The sequence below is a fragment of the Pongo abelii genome, chromosome 18 (genome assembly GCF_028885655.2).
Source record: "Pongo abelii isolate AG06213 chromosome 18, NHGRI_mPonAbe1-v2.0_pri, whole genome shotgun sequence".
NCBI classification, from domain to species: Eukaryota; Metazoa; Chordata; class Mammalia; order Primates; family Hominidae; genus Pongo; species Pongo abelii.
The window spans coordinates 33,278,767-33,301,523 of record NC_072003.2 but is presented as its reverse complement, the minus strand read 5'-3'; the positions used below and the strand labels follow the sequence as shown (position 1 = coordinate 33,301,523).

At 57.1% G+C, this 22,757-nt stretch overlaps 3 protein-coding genes across 14 annotated transcripts; 2 read left to right on the top strand and 1 right to left on the bottom strand.

Annotated features, from left to right (window-relative positions):
• The first annotated feature begins 1,881 nt into the window (after positions 1-1,881).
• Positions 1,882-6,033, top strand: VKORC1 (vitamin K epoxide reductase complex subunit 1). 2 transcript variants are annotated; one of them, XM_002826370.6, is made up of 3 exons: positions 1,882-2,291; positions 3,420-3,529; positions 5,545-6,033. In XM_002826370.6, exons 1-3 carry the CDS (start codon positions 2,119-2,121, stop codon positions 5,751-5,753), a joined length of 492 nt encoding a protein of 163 aa, XP_002826416.1. In that variant the 5' UTR covers positions 1,882-2,118; the 3' UTR covers positions 5,754-6,033. The 2 variants fall into 2 exon arrangements, with proteins under 2 accessions (XP_002826416.1, XP_009248946.1); XM_009250671.4 differs by lacking the exon at positions 3,420-3,529 and having other exon boundaries at positions 1,914-2,291.
• PRSS53 (serine protease 53) lies at positions 6,031-13,431 on the top strand. Of its 5 annotated transcripts, XM_009250669.4 has the most exons (10): positions 6,181-8,141; positions 9,057-9,077; positions 9,184-9,346; positions 9,984-10,249; positions 10,391-10,545; positions 10,700-10,919; positions 11,613-11,763; positions 11,849-12,093; positions 12,170-12,315; positions 12,538-13,431. In XM_009250669.4, exons 1-10 carry the CDS (start codon positions 8,084-8,086, stop codon positions 12,814-12,816), a joined length of 1,704 nt encoding a protein of 567 aa, XP_009248944.1. In that variant the 5' UTR covers positions 6,181-8,083; the 3' UTR covers positions 12,817-13,431. The 5 variants fall into 5 exon arrangements, with proteins under 5 accessions (XP_054389776.1, XP_054389774.1, XP_054389773.1 ...); XM_054533801.2 differs by lacking the exon at positions 6,181-8,141 and adding an exon at positions 6,031-6,112 and having other exon boundaries at positions 9,057-9,346; XM_054533799.2 differs by lacking the exon at positions 6,181-8,141 and adding an exon at positions 6,031-6,112 and having other exon boundaries at positions 9,057-9,346; positions 10,353-10,919; positions 12,538-12,754; positions 13,064-13,431.
• Positions 13,363-22,374, bottom strand: ZNF646 (zinc finger protein 646). Of its 7 annotated transcripts, none has more exons than XM_054533795.1 (4): positions 22,258-22,374; positions 15,176-20,637; positions 14,218-14,424; positions 13,363-13,924 (listed from the first exon to the last, which is right to left on the bottom strand). In XM_054533795.1, exons 2-4 carry the CDS (start codon positions 20,556-20,558, stop codon positions 13,803-13,805), a joined length of 5,712 nt encoding a protein of 1,903 aa, XP_054389770.1. In that variant the 5' UTR covers positions 20,559-20,637; positions 22,258-22,374; the 3' UTR covers positions 13,363-13,802. The 7 variants fall into 7 exon arrangements, with proteins under 7 accessions (XP_054389770.1, XP_054389769.1, XP_054389768.1 ...); XM_054533794.2 differs by having other exon boundaries at positions 22,169-22,304; XM_054533793.1 differs by lacking the exon at positions 22,258-22,374 and adding an exon at positions 22,128-22,224.
• Between the last annotated feature and the right edge of the window lie 383 nt (positions 22,375-22,757).

The following is a 22,757-nucleotide window of genomic DNA, read 5'->3' as shown; positions in this document are numbered from 1 at the left end:
TACTAAAAATTTTAAAAATTAGCCAGGCGTGATGGCGGGTGCCTGTAATCCCAGCTACTTGGGAGGCTGAGGCAGGAGAATTGCTCGAACCTGGCAGGTGGAGGTTGCAGTGAGCCGAGATCACGCCATTGCACTCCAGTTGGGCAACAAGAGCGAAACTCCATCTCAAAAACAAAAAATAAATAAATAAAATAAAATAAAATCAGGAGATTGGTCAGCTTAATTCCATCTGCAACCTTAATTCCCTTTTGGCCATTTAACCTATCATATTCACAAGTTCCAGGGATTCATGCAGGGACATCTTTGGAGACCATTATTCTATCTACCACACTCTCTAGAAGAGAGTAGATGTGAGAAAGAGCATCTGGAGAGGGAGGAGCCAGCAGGAGAGGGAAACATCACAGACGCCAGAGGAAGAGAGTTCCCAGAAGGGTGTGTGCAACAGTAAGGGATCCCTCTGGGAGGTCAAGCAAGAGAAGACCTGAAAAACAACCATTGGCCGCATGCGGTGGCTCACGCCTGTAATCCTAGCATTTTGGGAGGCCGAGGTGGGTGGATCACTTGAGGTCAAGAGTTTAAGACAAGCCTGGCCAACATGGTGAAACCCCGTCTCTACTAAAAATACAAAAATTAGCCAGACATGGTGGCAGGCACCTGTAGTCCGAACTACCTGGGAGGCTGAGGCACGAGAACCACTTGAACCCTGCAGGCGGAGGTTGCAGTGAGCCGAGATGGCACCGCTGCACTCCAGCCTGGGCGACAGAGTGAGACTCCGTCTCAAAATAAGTAAATAAATAAATAACCGTTGGGTCTAGCGTCTTGGTGACACCAACCACTAGGTGTCAGGGCAGTGCTGGAGGCAGCAGCTAGTTTATGGCGTGGGCAGCAAGGAAGAAGTGAGGAAGTAGAGACTGGGAGTGTAGAATCTTTCCAAAAACTTGAATGTGGAGGGGTAGATGGGATAATGCGGAGAGGGGAGGCTAGTGAAGGACCTCTTAGTGAAGGGAGATTTGTTGCTGTTTCTGAGATGGGAAAGAGGAACAAGTTGCAATGTAGATGGGGAGGATGGAGAGGTTGAAGGTGTAGGAGGGATGGGTCACCATCAGATGGGACGTCTGTGAAGGAGAGACCTCAAGCTGGCCCACAGATTGGAAAGGAGAGACTGACTGTTGAGTTGATCCAAGCTCAGGTGTTGCCAGGCGGGCACCATGATAGTAGAGAGGTTAGGATACTGTCAAGGGTGTGTGTGGCCAAAGGAGTGGTTCTGTGAATGTATGGGAGAAAGGGAGACCGACCAGCAGGAAGCACTGGTGAGGCAGGACCCGGGAGGATGGGAGGCTGCAGCCCAAATGGTGCCTGAAATAGTTTCAGGGGAAATGCTTGGTTCCCGAATCTGATCGCCGTATTCACTGGATCCCCTGATCCGCTGGTCTCTAGGTCCTGGATGCTGCAATTCTTAGAACAGGACTTGGCATAGGGTAAGCGCAAATGCTGTTAGCCACATTAACACACTTTTTTTTTTTTTTTTTGAGACATAGTCTCACTCTGTCGGCCCGGCTGGAGTGCAGTGGCACGATCTCGGCTCACTGCAACCTCCATCTCCCCGGCTCAAGCAATTCTCCTGCCTCAGCCTCCCGAATAGCTGGGATTACAGGCATGTGCCACCACGCCCGGCTAATTTTTGTATTTTTAGTAGAGACGGGGTTTCACAATGTTGGCGAGGCTGGTCTCGAACTCGTGACCTCAGGTAATCCGCCAGCCTCGGCCTCCCAAAGTGCTGGGATTACAAGCGTGAGCCACCGCGCCCGGCCAACACAGTTTTTAAATCTATGGAGACTTCATTTCCCTTGATGCCTTGCAGCCGCGCCGACTACAACTCCCATCATGCCTGGCAGCCGCTGGGGCCGCGATTCCGCACGTCCCTTACCCGCCTCACTAGTCCCGGCATTCTTCGCCGTTTTCCTAACTCGCCCGGGAACAGCCATTTGGGTCGCGGAGTGCGAGCCCGGCCGGCCAATCGCCGAGTCAGAGGGCCAGGAGGGGCGCGGCCATTCGCCACCCGGCCCCTGATCCGTGGCTGGTTTTCTCCGCGGGCGCCTCGGGCGGAACCTGGAGATAATGGGCAGCACCTGGGGGAGCCCTGGCTGGGTGCGGCTCGCTCTTTGCCTGACCGGTTTAGTGCTCTCGCTCTACGCGCTGCACGTGAAGGCGGCGCGCGCCCGGGACCGGGATTACCGCGCGCTTTGCGACGTGGGCACCGCCATCAGCTGTTCGCGCGTCTTCTCCTCCAGGTGTGCACGGGAGTAAGAGGCGTGGGGCATCGGAGCAGGGCGGCCAGGATGCCAGATGATTATTCTGGAGTCTGGGATCGCTGTGCCCGGGGAACGGACACGGGGCTGGACTGCTTGCGGGGTCGTTGCACAGGGGCTGAGCTACTCAGAGATACTGGTGTTCGAAATAAGAGTGCGAGGCAGGAGACCAGACAGTGCTGGGGACTGGGATTATTCCGGGGACTCGCACGTTAATTGGATGCCAAGGAATAACGGTGACCGGGAAAGGCGGGGAGGCAGGATGGCGGCAGAGATTGACGATAGTCTCAAGGACGGCGCGCAGGTGAAGGGGGGTGTTGGCGATGGCTGCGCCCAGGAACAAGGTAGCCCGGTCTGGCTGTGCGACATGGCCGGGCGTTAGCATAATGACGGAATACAGAGGAGGCGAGTGAGTGGCCAGGGAGCTGGAGATTCTGGGGTCCAGGGCAAAGATAATCTGCCCCCGACACCCAGTCTCTGATGCAAAACCGAGTGAACCGTTATACCAGCCTTGCCATTTTAAGAATTACTTAAGGGCCGGGCGCGGTGGCCCACTCCTGTAATCCCAGCACTTTGGGAGGCTGAGGGGGGTGGATCACTTGAAGTCAGGAGTTGACCAGCCTGGCCAACATGGTGAAAGCCTGTCTCTACCAAAAATAGAAAAATTAGCCGGGCGCTACGGCGGGCGCCTGTAATCCCAACTACTCGGGGGGGCTAAGGCAGGAGAATCGCTTGAACCCGGGAGGCGGAGGTTTCAGTGAGCCGAGATCGCGCCACTGCACTTCAGCCTGGGCCAGAGTGAGACTCCGTCTCAAAAAAAAAAAAAAGAGAATTACTTAAGGTCTAAGATGAAAAGCAGGGCCTACGGAGTAGCCACGTCCGGGCCTGGTCTGGGGAGAGGGGAGGATAGGGTCAGTGACATGGAATCCTGACGTGGCCAAAGGTGCCCGGTGCCTGGAGGTCATCGACCCTTGGACTAGGATGGGAGGTGGGGGAACAGAGGATAGCCCAGGTGGCTTCTTGGAAATCACCTTTCTCGGGCAGGGTCCAAGGCACTGGGTTGACAGTCCTAACCTGGTTCCACCCCACCCCACCCCACCCCTTTGCCAGGTGGGGCAGGGGCTTCGGGCTGGTGGAGCATGTGCTGGGACAGGACAGCATCCTCAATCAATCCAACAGCATATTCGGTTGCATCTTCTACACACTACAGCTATTGTTAGGTGAGTGGCTCCGCCCCCTCCCTGCCTGCCCTGCCCCTCATCCCCCTTGGTCAGTTCAGCCCCACTCCATGCAAGCTTGGTGATCCACACAGCTGACAGCCAGCTAGCTGCTCATCACGGAGCATCCAGCGGGTGGGGATGTGGGGAGGTAACTAACAGGAGTCTTAATTGGTTTAAGTACTGTTAGAGGCTGAAGGGCCCTTAAAGACATCCTAGGTCCCCAGGTTTTTTGTTTGTTGTTTCGAGACAGGGTCTGGCTCTGTTGCCCAAAGTGAGGTCTAGGATGCCCTTAGTGTGCACTGGCATGATCTCAGCTCATGACAACCTCTGCCTCCCTGCCCAAGTGATCCTCCCACCTTAGCCTCCCAAGTAGCTGGAATCACAGGCGTGCACCACTATGCCCAGCTAATTTTTGTATGTTTTTTTTTTTGGTAGAGACGGTGTCTTGCCATGTTGCCCAGGCTGGTCTCAAGCAATCTGTCTGCCTCAGCCTCCCAAAGTGCTGGGGGGATTACAGGCGTGAGCTACCATGCCCCACCAACACCCCAGTTTTGTGGAAAAGATGCCGAAATTCCTTTTTAAGGAGAAGCTGAGCATGAGCTATCTTTTATCTCATTTAGTGCTCAGCAGGAAAATTTGTATCTGGTCCCAGGAATTATTGAACAGAGAGAGGAACCAAGGGAGTGGGAGACGATGGTGCCCCAGGCCTTGCTGATGCCATATGCTGGAGATGAGACTACCCATTACCATCCTTCCCAGCAGGCTCCCACGCTCCCTTTGAGTCACCCTTCCCAGCTCCAGAGAAGGCATCACCGAGGGAGGCCCAGCACCATGGTCCTGGCTGACACATGGTTCAGACTTGGCCGATTTATTTAAGAAATTTTATTGCTCAGAACTTTCCCTCCCTGGGCAATGGCAAGAGCTTCAGAGACCAGTCCCTTGGAGGGGACCTGTCGAAGCCTTCTTTTTTTTTTTTTTTTTAAAGAAATCATCTTGCTCTGTTGCCCAGGCTGGAGTGCAGTGGCACAATCATAGCTCACTGTAACCTGGAACTCCTGGCTCAAGCGATCCTCCTGAGTAGCTAGGACTATAGGCATATGCCACTGCACCCAGCTAATTTTTTATTTTTATTTATTTATTTATTTTTTTGAGACATAGTCTCGCTCTGTCACCAGGCTGGAGTGCAGTGGCATGATCTTGGCTCACTGCAACCTCTGCCTCCTGGGTTCAAGCAATTCTCCTGCCTCAGCCTCCCGAGTAGCTGGGACTACAGGCGCGTGCCACCACATCCAGCTAATTTTTGTATTTTTAGTAGAGACAGGGTTTCACCATGTTGGCTAGGATGGTCTCAATCTCTTGACCTGGTGATCCGTCCACCTCGGCCTCCCAAAATGCTAGGATTACAGGCGTGAGTCAACCTCACCGGGCCTTTTTTTTTTTTTTTTTTTTTTTTTTTTTTTTTTTTTTTTTGAGATGAAGTCTCGCTCTTGTTGCCCAAGCTGGAATGTGGTGGCCTGATCTCGGCTCACTGCAACCTCCACCTCCTAGGTTCAAGCGATTCTCCTGCCTTAGCCTCCCCAGCAGCTGGGACTACAGGTGCCCATCAACACGCCCGGCTAATTTTTGTATTTTTAGTAGAGATGGGGTTTTGCCATGTTGGCCAGGCTGCTCTTGAACTCCTGACCTCAGATGATCCACCCCCATCGGCCTCCCAAAATGCTGGGATTACAGGCATGAGCCACCGCGCCCAGCTGAATTTCTAAATTTTTGATACAGATTGGGTCTTTCTATGTTGCCCAAGCTGGTCTTGAACTCCTAGCCTAAAGCAGTCTTCCCACCTCAGCCTCCCAGAGTGTTTGGATTACATGCATAAGCCACTACATCTGCCCTGGAGCCTCTTGTTTTAGAGACCCTTCCCAGCAGCTCCTGGCATCTAGGTGGTGCGGTGACATCATGGAGTGTTCGGGAGGTGGCCAGTGCCTGAAGCCCACACCAGACCCTCTTCTGCCTTGCAGGTTGCCTGCGGACACGCTGGGCCTCTGTCCTGATGCTGCTGAGCTCCCTGGTGTCTCTCGCTGGTTCTGTCTACCTGGCCTGGATCCTGTTCTTCGTGCTCTATGATTTCTGCATCGTTTGCATCACCACCTATGCTATCAATGTGAGCCTGATGTGGCTCAGTTTCCGGAAGGTCCAAGAACCCCAGGGCAAGGCTAAGAGGCACTGAGCACTCAACCCAAGCCAGGCTGGCCTCATCTGCTTTGCTTTGGCATGTGAGCCTTGCACAAAGGGGCATATCTGGGTCCCTAGAAGGCCCTAGATGTGGGGCTTCTAGATTACCCCCTCCTCCTGCCATACCCACACACGACAATGGACCAAATGTGCCACACACTCGCTCTTTTTTATACCCAGTGCCTCTGACTCTGTCCCCATGGGCTGGTCTCCAAAGCTCTCTCCATTGCCCAGGGAGGGAAGGTTCTGAGCAATAAAGTTTCTTAGATCAATCAGCCAAGTCTGAACCATGTATCTGCCATGGACTGTGGTGCTGGGCCTCCCTCGGTGTTGCCTTCTCTGGAGCTGGGAAGGGTGAGTCAGAGGGAGAGTGGAGGGCCTGCTGGGAAGGGTGGTTATGGGTAGTCCCATCTCCAGTGTGTGGAGTCAGCAAGGCCTGGGGCACCATTGGCCCCCACCCCCAGGAAACAGGCTGGCAGCTTACTCCTGCTGCCCACAGGAGCCAGGCCTCCTCTCCTGGGAAGGCTGAGCACACACCTGGAAGGGCAGGCTGCCCTTCTGGTTCTGTAAATGCTTGCTGGGAAGTTCTTCCTTGAGTTTAACTTTAACCCCTCCAGTTGCCTTATCGACCATCCCAAGCCAGTATTGGTAGCCCTGGAGGGCCAGGGCCAGGTTGTGAAGGTTTTTGTTTTGCCTATTATGCCCTGACCACTTACCTTCATGCCAAGCATTGTTTAAGAACTTGTGTTGGCTGGGTGCAGTGGCTTACACCTGTAATCCCTGTACTTTGGGAGGCCAAGGCGGGAGGATCACTTGAGGCCAGGAGTTCCAGACCAGCCTGGGCAAAATAGTGAGACCCCTGTCTCTACAAAAAAAAAAAAAAAAAAAAAAATTAGCCAGGCATGGTTGTTATGTACCTGTAGTCCCAACTAATCGGGAAGCTGGCGGGAAGATTGCTTGAGCCCAGAAGGTTGAGGCTGCAGTGAGCCATGATCACTGCACTCCAGCCTGAGCAACAGAGCAAGACCATCTCCAAAAAAAAAAAAAACAACTTGTGTTAACGTGTTAAACTCATTTAATCTTTACAGTGATTTATGAGGTGGGTACTATTATTATCCCTATCTTGATGATAGGGACAGAGTGGCTAATTAGCATGCCTGAGATCACACAGCTACTGCAGGAGGCTCTCAGGATTTGAATCCACCTGGTCCATCTGGCTCCAGCATCTATATGCTTTTTTTTGTTGGTTTGTTTTTGAGACGGATTTTCGCTCTTGTTGTCCAGGCTGGAATGCAATGGCACAATTTCGGCTCACTGCAACCTCCGCCTCCCAGGTTCAAGTGATTCTCCTGCCTCAGCCTCCCGAGTAGCTGGGATTACAGGCATGCGCCACCAGGCCCAGCTAATTTTGTATTTTTAGTAGAGGCAGTGTTTATGTTAGTCAGGCTGGTCTCGAACTCCCGACCTCAGGTGATCCGCCTGCCTTGGCCTCCCAAAGTGCTGGGATTACAAGCGTGAGCCACCATGCCCAGCCAGCATCTATAATATATGCTAAACCTTACCCACAGCTGCCTCTGTCTTGGGGTCAGGGTTCTTGAATGGTCTGGGCCAGCCTGAGTTAGGAGTGGGAAGAGGAAGAGGAGGCACACGCCCAAGTGTTCTTCCCGCCTGACCGAGTCCTCTGCGCCTGTGAGGAAGGTGGGCACTGCTGTCACCCTGTTTCCCCGGAAGCCAGCAGGCCCAGGGAGATACTGGGATTTGCCAAAGGCTCACATCGAGTGAGCAGCAGTGGGCGCTGGCCTCTCAACACCCAGCCTGGCACACACTGTCTCTGAGCAGACCTGGGAGAAGGCATGTGAAACCCACCCAGCCCTGGCTGGAAGAGAAGTAGGGGAGTGGAAATGAAAAGTGGGGAGTGGAAATGAAAAGTGGGGACTGGGAGGAGCTGCCCACGTGCCCTCCATGGTTCCAGGATGGCGCTTTCATGCTGGGAGTGAGCTTGCCCTGTGCCAGGCTGTCATTGAGGCGTTTTCCATTCAACAACTGTTTCTCAGACAAGGCGCAGGCAGGTTAGCTCTCCCAGGCCACTCAAGTAGTAAGGAAACAGATTTAAACCCAGACAGTTTGGCTCCATGGCTAAGGCCCAGAGAGGGATGATGACAAGCCCAGGGTCACACAGCCACAGCCCCAGAGCTAGGAACTGCTGGCTAGGGCAAGCAGACAGCTGACTCCTAGCCAGCTGGAGGTGGAGCAGAGGTGGAGCCAGGGAGACCCAGGTGGCCTCTCTCAGAGTGGAGCACAGGCGGCAGAGTGGCCCAGGGCAGCATGAAGTGGTGCTGGGGCCCGGTGCTGCTCATCGCGGGTGCCACGGTCCTCATGGAGGGTAAGCCGCCATGTGCTGGGGTATGGGCGTGGCCTGGTGGGGGCTCAGGGGCCATCTCTGCCCCAGCAGTCCCTGTTCCTTGGAGGGGGGACCGCCTGTGGGTGACAGTCCACTGGTGGGGATGTAACTCTGTGGGGCGGTATATGTAGCCACCTGTGTCAACATGGATGAGATTTTCTCGGGCCAGCTGCAGTTTGCGTTGGTGGGGCCTGTGGTCTTGTGTGTGTGTGTGATGCTGCCTGTGTGTGTCCTGTGCCTGCCTCCCCCTCGACTTCCACAATGACCTCAGGCAAACTCTGGGCTCCTCTGGCCTCAGTTTCCCTTTCTTTTCATCCATCCTCTGGGCAGCCCAGCTCAGCTGTCTCATGGGATGCCTGTGTGCCTGTGAGGGGCGGTGGGCAGGCGCCCTCTCTCTGGCGGGCCCTCAGGCAGTTTCTGGGAAGGTGGGAAAGACTGAGTCTCTAGACCAGGGTGAGGTAAGTCTCCATTTCTTGGGTCCCTCCCCACTTGGAAATGACGCAGGCCTCTAATCCTTCCTCTTAGGCCTCTGCTGCTAAGAGGACAATTAAGCTAATGCTCTCTACACACAGAGGCCGCCTGGCTGACTCAGTGGCGGGGGCAGGAGTTGGGGGTTCTGAAGCCTGGAGGAGGGCTGGCCTACTCCCAAGCTGAACCCCAAGCCCCGGAGTGCTGAGCACAGCTGAAGGAGAATTAATTACTGAGTGTGCACACTGAATAGGTTCCAATAAAAGCTGTCTCGACTTCATATAAATATTTTCATTCTGGGAGGAGCTGGTGAGGTAATCAGAGTCACAGGCAAGGACCCTGGGCCCGCCCCCCAGCCCATCCTCCCTCCTCCCCAAAGCTGGGCAGGCCTGGAGTCCCTGCGTCTCACCTGTGTCTCTCTCTTCCCAGGTCTTCAAGCCGCTCAGCGTGGTAAGATCTGGGGACACGGGGCCTAGGTCTTACTTGGTTCTGGGTCAGGACTGGGGTGAGGTCAGGACAGATATCTACTGTCAGTGTGACCCACCCCTCTCCACAGCCTGTGGACAGCGTGGCCCCGGCCCCCCCAAGCCTCAGGAGGGCAACACAGTCCCCGGCGAGTGGCCCTGGCAGGCCAGTGTGAGGAGGCAGGGAGCCCACATCTGCAGCGGCTCCCTGGTGGCGGACACCTGGGTCCTCACTGCTGCCCACTGCTTTGAAAAGTAAGTCATGGCTGGGGTCAGGCAGGGTCTCTGGCTCTGGGGGGTGGACGATTTGTCTCAAACCCCACAAGGCTAGTCCCTGCCTCTAGAGTAATAATAAAGAACCATTTACTGAGAATCTGCCATGTACTGGGTACATATTGTCAAGTTAATTTAACAACCACCTTTCATGGTAGAAGATTTACAAATCAGAAAACTCAGGTTGCAAGGGAATGACCTTGCTTAAAGTCACAGACTGAGGCCAGGCACAGTAGCTCACACCTGAAATCCCAGCACTTTGGGAGGCCACGGAGGGAGGATCGCTTGAGCCCAAGAGTTCAAGACTAGCCTGTGCAACATAGCAAGACCATGTCTCTACAAAAACTATAAAATTAGCCAGGCATGGTGGTGCACGCCTGTAGTCCCAGCTACTCACAAGGCTGAGGTGGGAGGATCGCTTGAGCCTGGGAGGTCAAGGCTTGCAGTGAGTCATGGTCATGTCACTGCACTGCAGCCTGGGCGACAGGACGAGACCCTACCTCAAAAAGAAAAAGCCGTGGAGTGCTCTCTGCTATCTTCCACCTACCTGTGGGGTCTCCCATGGTGTCACTGTCTACCCTTGCACTCAGCGGCCTGGACCTTGTCCTTCCCCTTCCAGGGCAGCAGCAACAGAACTGAACTCCTGGTCAGTGGTCCTGGGTTCTCTGCAGCGTGAGGGATTCAGCCCTGGGGCCGAAGAGGTGGGGGTGGCTGCCCTGCAGTTGCCCAGGGCCTATAACCACTACAGCCAGGGCTCAGATCTGGCCCTGCTGCAGCTCGCGCACCCCACGACCCACACACCCCTCTGCCTGCCCCAGCCTGCCCATCGCTTCCCCTTTGGAGCCTCCTGCTGGGCCACTGGCTGGGATCAGGACACCAGTGATGGTAAGTGCTGGCCCAGACTGAAGCTCGGAGAGGCACTCTGCTTGCCCAAGGTTACAGTCTCAGCTCCCAACTGTCCTGGCTTCCAGTCTCCCTTGCTTCCCAGATCCCAGACTCCAGCCCCAGCCCCGTCTCTTTCACCAGCTGCTGGGACCCTACGCAATCTGCGCCTGCGTCTCATCAGTCGCCCCACATGTAACTGTATCTACAACCAGCTGCACCAGCGACACCTGTCCAACCCAGCCCGGCCTGGGATGCTATGTGGGGGCCCCCAGCCTGGGGTGCAGGGGCCCTGTCAGGTTTGATAGGGAGAAGAGAAGGAGCAGAAGGGGGAGGGGTCTAGCCCTGGGCTGGGGGTTGGACTCACAGGACTGGGGGAAAGAGCTGCCATCAGAGGGTGTCTGCCATAGCTGGGCTCAGGCATCTGTCCTTGGCTTTGTTGCCTGGCTCCAGGGAGATTCCGGGGGCCCTGTGCTGTGCCTCGAGCCTGATGGACACTGGGTTCAGGCTGGCATCATCAGCTTTGCATCAAGCTGTGCCCAGGAGGACGCTCCCGTGCTGCTGACCAACACAGCTGCTCACAGTTCCTGGCTGCAGGCTCGAGTTCAGGGGGCGGCTTTCCTGGCCCAGAGCCTAGAGACCCCGGAGATGAGTGATGAGGATAGCTGTGTAGGTACGAGTGGGGCATGCTGGGAGTGGGTGGAAGCCACTGTGAAGCAAACCTCAGTTAGGACTAGAGAACTGGCACAGGCATCCACACCACCCAGCCCAATTAGGGGGGTCCTTCATCTCCTGGGATGGCAACAGCCCCATTAGGGCTGAGAGGCGCAGGCACTTTGGAACTCTACAGGTTTGGAGTTTAGGTGAGAAGAGTAATCTCTGAGACCTGACTTGGGTTTCTGGGGAAGTGGCAGGCTTCCAGCAGGGACCCAGCGAGCCTGCACAGGGTAGGGCTCCCAGTCAGAATTCTGGCATTAAGTGACTGGCATGCAAATTGAATGCAAAGTAATTCCTGGGATGGATATTATGTCTTGATGGTAAGAGATGCACTAATGAGCGGAGGCAGGCCCAGCCTGGAGGGTGCAGACGGGTGGAGCAGGGGAGTGACAAGTAGGGGCATTCCCACGAGGCTGGGACAGGGGTCCCATCAGACCAACAGGGCTAAAAGCTCAGGCCCTGGCTTGTGAATCGCAAGTCTGCCACTTGCCTGTAGTTACAGAGCAAGGAAGTCTCTAAACCTCTCTGGAACTTTGGTTACCTTCAGTAACGAGGGGAACAAAACTCAATTTCAAAAGATACTGTGAGGATTTGACGGGAAGTGGGAAGCGCTTAGCAAGAAGTCAGATGAGGCACTCATCTGTTTCAGCCTGTGGATCCTTGAGGACAGCAGGTCCCCAGGCAGGAGCACCCTCCCCATGGCCCTGGGATGCCAGGCTGATGCACCAGGGGCAGCTGGCCTGTGGCGGAGCCCTGGTGTCAGAGGAGGCGGTGCTAACTGCTGCCCACTGCTTCATTGGGTGAGTCTTGGATCCCTCTCTGCTGTGCCCCCTGCCCTTGCCGGCAGCCCTGTCACCTGGTGCCGTCCACACTGCCTCTGCACAGGCGCCAGGCCCCAGAGGAGTGGAGCGTAGGGCTGGGGACCAGACCGGAGGAGTGGGGCCTGAAGCAGCTCATCCTGCACGGAGCCTACACCCACCCTGAGGGGGGCTACGACGTGGCCCTCCTGCTGCTGGCCCAGCCTGTGACACTGGGAGCCAGCCTGCGGCCCCTCTGCCTGCCCTATGCTGACCACCACTTGCCTGATGCGGAGCGTGGCTGGGTCCTGGGACGGGCCCGCCCAGGAGCAGGTAGGCGGGCACAGGGCCAGGGCCGCTGTCCATCCAACCTGCAGGTCGGGGCAGCCAGCTTTCCCTTGCTCCACAGGCATCAGCTCCCTCCAGACAGTGCCCGTGACCCTCCTGGGGCCTAAGGCCTGCAGCCGGCTGCATGCAGCTCCTGGGGGTGACGGCAGCCCTATTCTGCCGGGGATGGTGTGTACCAGTACTGTGGGTGAGCTGCCCAGCTGTGAGGTGAGCCCCAGGCCCCCACGCCTTACCTAATAGGCCCCGGGCATCCCCTCACCCGGTAACTCAAGAACGGACCTTCCAGGCTTGGCCTCTGGACCCACCTCCCACCCGAAACTAAGCCTTTTTGCCAATTAGCCCCCAAACAGCCAGAGCTTCCCTAGCCCGCTCTACCGTCCTGCACAGCTGCCTATAAAAAGTCACCCAGTGTCACCTGACCCCTGACAGGGCCTGTCTGGGGCACCACTGGTGCATGAGGTGAGGGGCACATGGTTCCTGGCCGGGCTGCACAGCTTCGGAGATGCTTGCCAAGGCCCCGCCAGGCCGGCGGTCTTCACCGCGCTCCCTGCCTACGAGGACTGGGTCAGCAGTTTGGACTGGCAGGTCTACTTCGCCGAGGAACCAGAGCCCGAGGCTGAGCCTGGAAGCTGCCTGGCCAACATGAGTATGTGGCCCTGGGGCCTCCTGCCAAACCCTGCCTCTCCAGGACCCTTCTCTCTCCAGTGAGAACGCGCCGTTCTAACCCACTCCAGTTGCCCTGGGTAGAGTGGAGCAACAGGCAGACCCATTTGATTCAGATTCTGGTTCTTTGTCATCGTGTGACTTGGAGCAGGCTGCTCAACCGCTTTGAGCCTCAGTATTCTCATCTGTCATGGCGGCCAAGACAGACCCTGTTCCTTCGAGGAATGGGGAGGGAGGGAGGGACCAAAGCCGTGAGGATGAGGACAACTCCACCCTCCTTCCTTCCCCACAGGCCAACCAGCCAGCTGCTGACAGGGGACCTGGCCATTCTCAGGACAAGAGAATGCAGGCAGGCAAATAGCATTACTGCCCCTGTCCTCCCCAGCCTGTCATGTGTGATTCCAGGCACCAGGGCAGGCCCAGAAGCCCAGCAGCTGTGGGAAGGAACCTGCCTGGGGCCACAGGTGCCCACTCCCCACCCTGCAGGACAGGGGTGTCTGTGGACACTCCCACACCCAACTCTGCTCCGAAGCAGGCGTCCCAGCTTTCCTCTACCTTTACCCTTTCAGATACAATCACGCCAGCCACGTGTTTTGAAAATTTCTTTTTTTGGGGGGCAGCAGTTTTCCTTTTTTTAAACTTAAATAAATTGTTACAAAATAGACTTTAGAAAATAAGTTACAAATTGTAGCAAAAGGCTCCCTTCCACAGGCAACTTTCCCACCGGTGGGGCTCTGCATCCGCCTCTCCCTGGTGTTGCAATCTGGCTGTTGAGGGTGGCACGGCATCTCGGCAGAGGCTGGCACTGGGAAGAGCACGGTGATGAGGCTGGGGGAAGGAGGTCCTTCAAGGACAGGGACTCGAGGAACACCCCACCCCCTCCTTGGGAAAGAAGCCAGATCTGGGTCCTCTTCACAAGGGGAGAGGAGAAGATATGGGGATGCCCGAACTACTCCTGAGAAAATGTGGAGATCAAGCCCCTCCCTGCACGCACTCCCTCCCCCAGATTCTGATCTTTGGAGACTTGAAGTTCAGAGGGAGAAGCTGAGGTCTGCAGGCCACTGGGGTGAAGGATCCAGGAGTGGGGTCGTGGGGGTGGGTGGAGGGGGCAATGGCAAGTCCCCTCTGCCCGTCGCTGGTGCCACTGGGGCTCCTGGGGGGAGAGAGAGAGGAAGTCACTGAGGGGCAGACCCCGCACAGCGTGTACCCCATCCCAGCCCTGCAGGCCATTCCCCCGCCCATGGCCCCGGAGGCCCAGATGAGAACAGGGATTCTAGGCCTCCTAATTATTTTCCCAGCCCTGGCAAACTGGCTCCTCACTCATATCCCTTGAGGTCATGAGAAATCTTCTATCCTTAAAGCCATTCCTTCAGCTTTCAGGTGACTCCCACCCGCCCTCTGCTCTGACAAGGCCTGTCAAGGGCCTACCATCTCAGGGCAACCCACCCTCGGTGGCCACTAGATGGAATGGGTCCGCCTCTACTAGAGGAGGTGGAGAGGCCAGCCCAGGTCCTGCTGAGGGAACCGGCCGCCCCACTCCCTGGCAGCCGCGGCCTCTGGCAGTGCTGGGTGGAGGCGATTCCCCACGGAGATGCCCTCTGATCAGGGATGTGACACGGGCTAATGACTGTTGTTGCTGCAGCTGGGCCTGGACTTCAAGGAAACAATTATCTGTGACTCAGTTCTCCAGTTAAAGGTGTGCAGAGGGTGGCAGGGTGCGCAGGTGGAAAGGGTGGTTTGGTTGGATCCTAAAAAGGCCGTTGGCAGCAGAGGGAGAAGGGGTTGAATTAAGGTTAGAGAAGAGATGGGAGCAACACTGACAGGGAGATCTAGTTTCCAAGGAGAGGAGCAGCAGCGACAAGGCGCAGGGAAAGGGACAGGGAGTAGGGTGCCAACCCAAGTGACCCAGTTTCCGTGGCCAAGTCAGCAGGGAAGCCGTGGAGCCCATGCCCAATCCCTTGTTCCTTGGCACCCGGCCTGCTCTAGGAAAGAATGGAACCTAGACCAAACCAATGGCTTCCTCTTTCTCTGGAAGTCATTACTTTACTGGCTGACTCAGGAGGGTTTCCAGACACAGCAGCCAGGGGGTACCCAGTGACCTTCCCCTGAACAGAAAGACCATTCCATTCTGGCCACAGTGTAATGGAGGAGCCCAGGCAGCAGCCTCGGCCTGACCATGCCCCCGCGTGCTGCCCAACCCACCCTATTTGTTATACCTTACCTGCGGGTGCTCAGCTCAGCACATCCTCAAACTACTTCTCTCACCCCATAGCCAAGCCCCCACCCACCTCTTAGAATCCCCGGGGCTCTCTCCTCTCACTTCTTGCTCCCCCACCCACTTTGGGGCCGGACTTCACCCTCCACTGTGTGCCCACCTCCTCCTGGGACCCATCATGCCCCCTACCAGAGCCGGCCACTGTCCACTCCTCCTGGTGCTGCTGCTGGTGCTGCACGAAGCTGATTCGGCGGCGGAAGTGGCGGGGACAATGGGGGCAGGTGAAAGGCCCCTCCCGGGGTGCGTGGACCCGCCCGTGGCCCTCCAGCCGGGCAGCTGTCCGGAAGGCCTTGCCACAGATGCTGCAGCAGTGGCGCTTGGGGTCCGTGTGGGTCCTGCTGTGGTTCTTAAGAGACAGCAGGTTAGGGAGAAGTTTGGGACAGAGGGAGCAGGGGTACAACCCTGTGGTGTGGGCCTTCTGGTGGTTCAGCAGGCTGCCGGCGTGGCGGTAGGAGCGCCCGCACTGGGCGCAGCGGAAGGGCCGCTCCTTGTCCTCAGCCGCCATGGACGTCACCGCTTGTTCTCCCCTGGCTCTCTCCACACTCTCTCCTGGGCCTCTGGGGGTTTCTGATGGGGCCTCCTGGGCTTTCCCTTGACCAGGGAGAACCACCTGGTCCTCCCCAGTCCCAGCTTTGGGATCTTTGGCCTCTTCCATCTGGGGTGGCACCTGGCTGTGGCCCTGGGCATGAGCCTGCAGGTGGCTGGCCAGTTCCTGGTGGGACTCAAAGGCCTTGCCACAGTCAGGACAGGCAAAGTTCTGGGCATCTATGTGGTTGTGGCTGTGGCTCTTTGTGGCCACAGGATTCAAGAACTCCTTGGAGCAGAGCAGGCAATAGTGTCGGTCTGTCTTGTGGGTGTTGTGGTTCAAGAGGCTGCCCGACTGGCAGTAAGTCTTGCCACACTGGCTGCAAGAGGAGGAGTGGCTCCCTGGCTGCAGCTGAGAGCTGTTGTCTCTGTTGTCCCAGCTATCCATGTGACTCAGAGTAGGTCCATTGAGCTGGCAGTCACCAGCGTGGCAAGGACTCCTGTGGACACTGTCCTCTGGCTCCTCTGACCTGGTCAGGAACTGAGGAACCCAGCCTCCACTATGATTCCCCAGTCCCCCACATACTGGCCACCCACCTGCCTTCCCTGCGCCCCAGGACAGTGGCTCTGGGGCTTCTGAGCTTGCTGCCCTGATGGGGCTCTGACTGCGCTCCCCTGGCCTCGGGACTCCATCCTCCAGGTGGAGTACTGGCTCAGCACCACCCAATTGGGCCTCTAGTCCCTGGCTGCCAGCCAGGTTCGCCTCACTGGCCGCTGTGCCATCCAGGCCTCCCTGGCCATTGGCTGGCTCCCTTTCTGTCTCCTCCTCATGCTCCCGCAGGTGCCGCTCCAAAGATCCCCGGCCAGGGAAGCCGCGGCCACAGAGGGCGCAACGCACAGCTGCGCGCCTGGACCGTCCAGCCCGTCGCCGCCGATTCTCTGAGTGCAGCCTCTGGTGGTCCTTCAGGGCCATGCGGTTGGAGTAGGTCTTGGGGCAGGTGGGGCAGCTGTACTGGCCCGTCTCGTGGCTGCGCCGGTGGTTCAGGAGGCTGCCGGCGTGGCGATAGGTCCGCCCGCACTGCCCACAGCGGAAGGGCCGATCTTCCCGAGTCGCCTTTCGGGTGCCCCCACCCCCACGCCGCTCCACGTGGACCCGCTGGTGGCTGGCCAGCTGTTTCCGCAGGCGGAAGGCCTTCCCACACTCGCTGCAGCGGAAACGTCGGGGATCTGCATGGATGCGCCGGTGGTTCTTGAGGGACATGAGGTTTGAGAAGCCCTTGGAGCAGGCCTGACAGCCAAAGTGGCCGGTCTGGTGGCTCTGCCGGTGGTTGATGAGGCTGCCGGCGTGCTTGTAGGATCGGCCACACACCTCGCAGCTGAAGGGCCGCTCAGAGCTGGCTTCAGTCTGGCAGCCCTTCTCGGCGGTCTCCAGCCTGGGCTCTATCTCCTCCCCCTTCACAGTGGTCTCCTCCCACACCTCTTCTTTCACCCTGGCCACTTCCTCCAGGGGCTCCACTTTAAGTTCTTCCTGGAGCTTCTCGACTTCTGCTTGCCCCGGCCCCTCCTCTGCCATGTGCTGGCGCTTGCTGCTGCCTCCTTCTGGGATGGGCCCAACCTGCGGCTCACTGCTACCTGCTGCCTCTGGGATGGGCCCAACCTGGGGCTCAGAGCCTTTGCAGCGAGGGTGGTTCCGCAGATGATTACGGTAGGCAGCCAGGTTGGGGTAGCAGCGGGAGCAGACAGGGCAGAGAAAGTCTCCAGTCTGGTGGATCTTGCGGTGGTTCACCAGGCTGCCCCCATGGCGATAGGTCTTGCCACACTGGTTGCAGCGGAAGGGGCGGGGCTGAGCCTCCAGCAAACTTTCCCCACCCTGGATGCAGAGGCCGTCTCCCAAGGGGGTGCCTGCTCCCTCTTGAGACTTGGCATCTCCACCCTCTCCAGAGACAGAATTCACTGTGTCCTCCAAGACACTGTCCACGACCATCTCCGTGGCATCACCTGCCACTCCCAAGGGGCTGGGAGCCTTGTCTGCAGTAGTCCCGGAACTCTGACTTTGGTGGTGACGCTCCAGGCTTCCCAGGTCATCGTAGGTCTGACCGCAGCAGCCACAGATGTGCCCATACCCTGCACTGTCCAGCGCTTCCACCTCCCGCTGCAGCTGATTCAGCAGCTCTGCTTCCGAGAGCTGCAGTGGCGGACTGCGTGCAGGTGCTGCCTCTGCCACTCCTTCCTCTTCCCCCTCCTCCTCTGAGCCCTCAGTCATGCCAGAGGAGCTGTGGGCCTGGCGCCGGTGAAGCCTGTAGCCAGCCCGCCCGGGGAAGATCATGCCGCAGAGGCAGCAGAGGAAAGGCTGTGCTGAGGTCGCCTCCCCAGGCCTATGGTTCTGGAAGTGGCTGCGGAGGGCAGGCAGAGAGTCAAACTCCTTCGGGCAGAGGGAGCACTGATAGATGCCTGGTGGGTGGCAGGGCCTGTGGCTCAGCAGGCCAGTGGCATGGGGGAAAGAATGCCCACAGTCAGAGCATGTGTGAGCGGCCCCAGCCTGCCAGCCAGTGACAGCGTTGGCAGAGTGGGAAGAGGAGTTGGGTTGGCCAGTGGCTGGCTTCTGGTCTTCATCCACCCCAGTGAGGCCATCACAGAAGCGAGTCCCACCACCTTCCTCACCCGGGATGTCCAAGTTGTCAAGTAAATTGGCATCCTTCCTTTCCAGTCCTTCCCCAGTGCCTCCGCTCTCTTTATCACCCTGGAAATGGGTCTCATCTCTCTGAAGCCCACATTTGTGCCCTTCAGATTCAGCCTGCAAACAGTCCCCATCACTTTCCAGGTTGCCTTCAGCCCCGTGAGGACTTTCCCCTGAAGGGTCTTGGGGAGACTCCAGGCCTTCATTGTCTTCTAGCTCCCGGGTCCAGCTCTCCGCTGCCAAGAGTTTGGCTTCTCCCCCACCACTGGCACCACCAGCCCGCTTCCGATGCCGCCTGCTCCGCCGCCGACTGTGCCGGCGCAAGTGGTTCTTCATGGCAGCCATGGTGTGGAAGTGCTTGGCACAGGCCCCACAACTGAAGTCTCCTGTCTGGTGGGTCTGCCTGTGGTTGATAAGGCTGCCGGAGTGGCGATAGCTCTTTCCACAGTCTCGGCAGGCGAAGGCCCTAGGAGGTGACACTGTGGTCTCTGTCCTGCTATTTTCCTTTTCCCCTGCCCCATGAGTCAGGCCATGATGTTCAAGGCTCTCAGGGTCTTCAAAGAGCAGCCCACAGATGCTACAGATATGTGCTGCTGTGCTGTCTGCTGCTGGGGTGATGTCTGTGGCCTCCTCTTCATGTTTGCACACATGGTCCTGATCTGTGTGTGGGGCTGCCTCTGCCTCCACTGGGTCAGGCGGGAGTTCTACTTTGAGGTGGCTGGGGGCACCCTCAGCCCCGATGTCTGCACTTCGGCGAGCAGCCTTGCAATGTACCCGCACATGGTTGCGCAGGGCCATGAGATTGGGGTACTTGCGGGGACAGAGTGAGCACTGGTACTCTCCAGTCCGATGGCTGTGGCGATGGTTCACCAGGCTCCCCCGGTGGCGGTAAGCACGACCACACTCACTGCACTTATATGGCCGATGGTCCAGGGTGGTGGTGGGGTCCTCTTCCTCTTTGTGGGTGGTCTCAGCCAGCAGCAAGGGAGCTGGTGGGACTGATGGCTGCCCATTTTCCCCAACTCCTTGCCTGGGCCTGTGATGAGCCCGCACATGGTTTTTGAGGGCAGCCGCATTGAACAGCTGCTTAGAACAGAGTGAGCAGGGGTAGACACCTGTCTGGTGGCTCTTTCGATGGTTGATGAGGCTCCCAGCATGGCGGTAAGTACGGCCACAGTCCCCACAGCGGAAAGGCCGGTATTCCTCCAGGCCACTGTCCTCCAGCTCCCCAGAGGTGCTGAGCTCCGCAGAGCCATTCAGCATCTGTGCACTGGGGAGCCGGTCCTGGCTGCTCTCATCTGTGTGCCCATTGGTGGTGGGTATCCCTTTCTCCTCCCAGGGTGGCTCCTGCCTTTCACCCTCATGGGACTGCTGGTGTTCCAGCAGCTCCCGGGGGAGCCGGAAGGCACGGGGGCAGTGGGGACAGTGGTAAGGCCGATACTGGGCATGCAGTCGAGAGTGGTTCTTCAGAGCCATGAGGTTAGAGAACTCCTTGAAACAGACGGCACAGGGGTAGATGCCCAGCGTGTGGCTCTGGCGGTGGTTGGTGAGGCTCCCGGCGTGCTTGTAGGTCTTGCCACACTGACTACATTTGTACCGCCGCTCCTCCTCGGCAGGAGGGGACTGGGTGGGCTCCTGGCCCCCTGTGAAGTTCACTACTGATTCAGCCAGATACTGTTCCAAGTTGCTAAGGAGGCTGCTGGCTGGGATGGGGAGAGGAGGGGCTCTGGCAGAGTTAGTGGAGGGTCCCCAGCCGTCTGCACCATCCTCAGGACCTGGGTGGCTTGCCAAGCCTTCTCTTTGTCTGGTGGGCAGATCTTCCCATGTACCCGAAGCTGCCCTGGGATCAGGTACAGATTCACAGTTAGGTGTCTCTTCTGTATGTTTTGTCTGGTTTTCCCAGCCTTCACTAGAGCCAAGCCTTTGGCCCCAGGAGTCAGTGGACACCGTCTCACCCTGGAGGCATGGAGTGGCTTCCTTGGGGCGTGGGGGCCTGTGCCTGCGGCGGCCCTCAGGAGCATGAGTCCTCATATGGCTCTTGAGAGCCATGGGATTACAGAAGTCCTTGCCACAGGTGGTACAGGGGAAAAGGCCAGTCTCGTGGGTCCGACGATGGTTAACCAGGCTCCCGGGGTGACGGTAGCCCCGCCCACACTGCTGACAACGGTAGGGCCGAGGGATGTTGTCAGCCTCCTCACTGTCCTGGTTGGGAGATGGATGGAGCAGTTCTCGGTGCCGAGAGAGCTCTGGGAGGCTGGGAAAGTGGCGCTGACAGTCAGAACAGCTGAGTGAGGGGGGTGTGTCCTCCATGGGGCAACGTAGCAGAAACCTGGAGGTTCAGAAGGAGCAGACACGTGGCAGCACCTTCCTCTGGTGGAGGGGCCGAGGCCTAGGAAGAGGGGGCAGTGGTCAAAAGGAAGGCCTGAATTAACTTCGCCTCTTGGCTCTACGAGCAACAAGTTCACCTGAAGTCACTGAGAGGTTCCCCAAGCATCCATGCCCAGTGACCTGCTTTCTACTAGACCCAATCTGCAGGCACCATCATTTAAGGCCTCCCTGTGTACAAGCTTCCCAAATATAGGAGCTCCCATAGGCTTAAGTCATCCCTACAGGTATAGCTAAGTCAAGAGAGATGCAACCTACTTCTGATCACAGACCTGTTATCATGTTCTTCAGACCAGACTCAAAAGGCATTACTGTCCTTTAAAAACAGTAGGAATCTGCTCGCTACAATCCTGAAACAAAAATTTTCTGTGACATCTTAAAAGGACACTAGAACCTTCTCTAGGCCTTTCAATAAGAGAAGTCCAAATCTTCCTCCTTCATCTCTCAGCTAAACAGAGTAGCTGAGAAGCACTGAAAAAGCAGCTGTTTCCTCCAGTTAACAGCTGAGGACCTCAGAGAAGAGGTTAGAGGCCTCCTTCAGGGAAAGGGCTGGCTTGCTCCCCCGCCACCCCGAGTCATTTCAGTGTCACAAGATCGCTTTTCCTTGTGACAAGAGAGTTAAGAGAGTTAAGACTCTCTTAACTGGGCCAGGCGTGGTGGCTCACGCCTGTAATCCCAGCACTTTGGGAGGCCGAGGTTGGCGGATCACCTGAGTTCAGGAGTTCAAGACCAGCCTAGCTAACATGGTGAAACCCTGTCTCTACTAAAAATACAAAAATTTGCCGGGAGTGGTGGCGGGCACCTGTAATTCTAGCTACTCAGGAGGCTGAGGCTGAAGAACTGCTTGAACCTGGGAGGTGGAGGTTGTGGTGAGCTGAGATCCCACAATAGCACTCCAGCCTGGGTGACAGAGCGAGACTCCGTCTCAAAAAAACAAAAACAAAAAACCCCAAAAGACTGTCTTAGCGACTTATTTTGTCTACTTCCCTTGAACTCAAATTATCTTCCATGTTGGGAATAACATCAATATCAGGTTGTAATGTCACTTCATTGCCTACCTTTTCTCTCCCATGCCTCCTGATCTTACCCTCACCAGTCTTTCTCATTTTTTTCTTCTGCCTCCTCTCTTAATACTGATGATGACAGCAACTCATGAAGAGTATTATATTACCATGTGCCAGGCACTGTGCTAACTATATTCATTGTGTCACTCAATCCTCAGAACACACAGCAATGCCTGTTATCCTAGTTCACGTAAGAGCAAACCCACTGACTGAGGCGGTCTTCATCCCAAAGCCCTTGCTCTCTCATGCCTCCTACATCCTCTTGTCCTTCTCCAACTCTGACTCTTCTTCCCATGGGACCCCAATACAACTGTATTGGGGTTTACAACTGTAAACCCCTTCACTGAACCCGCCCCCGGAATTCTCACCTCACAAAGCCCCTTGATCAAAAGTCCCCTCCCCTAGTCAACCACCAATGAAGTCCTCTGACCTCACTCATCTCGTCTGCCAATTTCCTCTCAGGACGCCTACCTCGCACCGGCGGCCCCCTCTCCTTCCCGCCGCGGGCGCGTCAGTTGGGGACCGCGAACGGGAGCGCGCCTGCGCACTGGGACCCTTACCCTAACTGCAGCCGCGCGCCCCAAGGGGTGGCTGTCGGGGGGCTCTCGCGCTCCCACACACGCACACTCAGCCAGGGTTCCCGGGAGGTGGGAGGGAAGGGAAAGAGGGAAAGGAGAAGGGGGAAAGAGGAAGGAGGTAGAGAAAAGAGGGCGCAGCTGGCATGAGCCAGGAGTCTACCCCCAGCTCTGCGGACACTTCCTATTGTTACTAGGAAACAGGAAGTGTCCTTAAGTGCAAAAGCTTCCCCGCGAAACTTCCGCTTCGGGAGCTCTGCCTGTCCCGCCTCCAAGCCGCCGTTTTACGCAGACACACTTCCGGCGCTAGGTTCTAGCTCTGCACGACTGACTCCGCCCACGTAGGTCACAACGCGGCGTCTTTGCACGCTATGCTAGCCACACTTCCGGCAAGAGCAGCTAGAATCGTTCCGGTGCATATTGAATAGGCGCAGAAGAGGGAGAAAAAGATTCTACAGCCCTGGCCACAGTACTTTGGTGACACT

What these genes read in the sequence shown, in the direction of transcription:
- VKORC1 (XM_002826370.6), top strand. Translation starts at nt 2,119, where the DNA reads ATGGGCAGCACCTGGGGGAGCCCTGGCTGGGTGCGGCTCGCTCTTTGC. An exon ending in TCGCGCGTCTTCTCCTCCAG is followed by an intron (nt 2,292 to 3,419) that starts GTGTGCACGGGA and finishes CCCCTTTGCCAG; the next exon opens with GTGGGGCAGGGGCTTCGGGC. An exon ending in CACACTACAGCTATTGTTAG is followed by an intron (nt 3,530 to 5,544) that starts GTGAGTGGCTCC and finishes TCTGCCTTGCAG; the next exon opens with GTTGCCTGCGGACACGCTGG.
- PRSS53 (XM_054533798.2), top strand. Translation starts at nt 6,059, where the DNA reads ATGGACTGTGGTGCTGGGCCTCCCTCGGTGTTGCCTTCTCTGGAGCTG. An exon ending in ACGGGCCCGCCCAGGAGCAG is followed by an intron (nt 12,094 to 12,169) that starts GTAGGCGGGCAC and finishes CTTGCTCCACAG; the next exon opens with GCATCAGCTCCCTCCAGACA. An exon ending in GTGAGCTGCCCAGCTGTGAG is followed by an intron (nt 12,316 to 12,537) that starts GTGAGCCCCAGG and finishes GACCCCTGACAG; the next exon opens with GGCCTGTCTGGGGCACCACT.
- ZNF646 (XM_054533795.1), bottom strand. Translation starts at nt 20,558, where the DNA reads ATGGAGGACACACCCCCCTCACTCAGCTGTTCTGACTGTCAGCGCCAC. An exon ending in GTGGACAGTGGCCGGCTCTG is followed by an intron (nt 14,425 to 15,175) that starts GTAGGGGGCATG and finishes GTTTCCTTGAAG; the next exon opens with TCCAGGCCCAGCTGCAGCAA. An exon ending in CCATCTAGTGGCCACCGAGG is followed by an intron (nt 13,925 to 14,217) that starts GTGGGTTGCCCT and finishes CTCTCCCCCCAG; the next exon opens with GAGCCCCAGTGGCACCAGCG.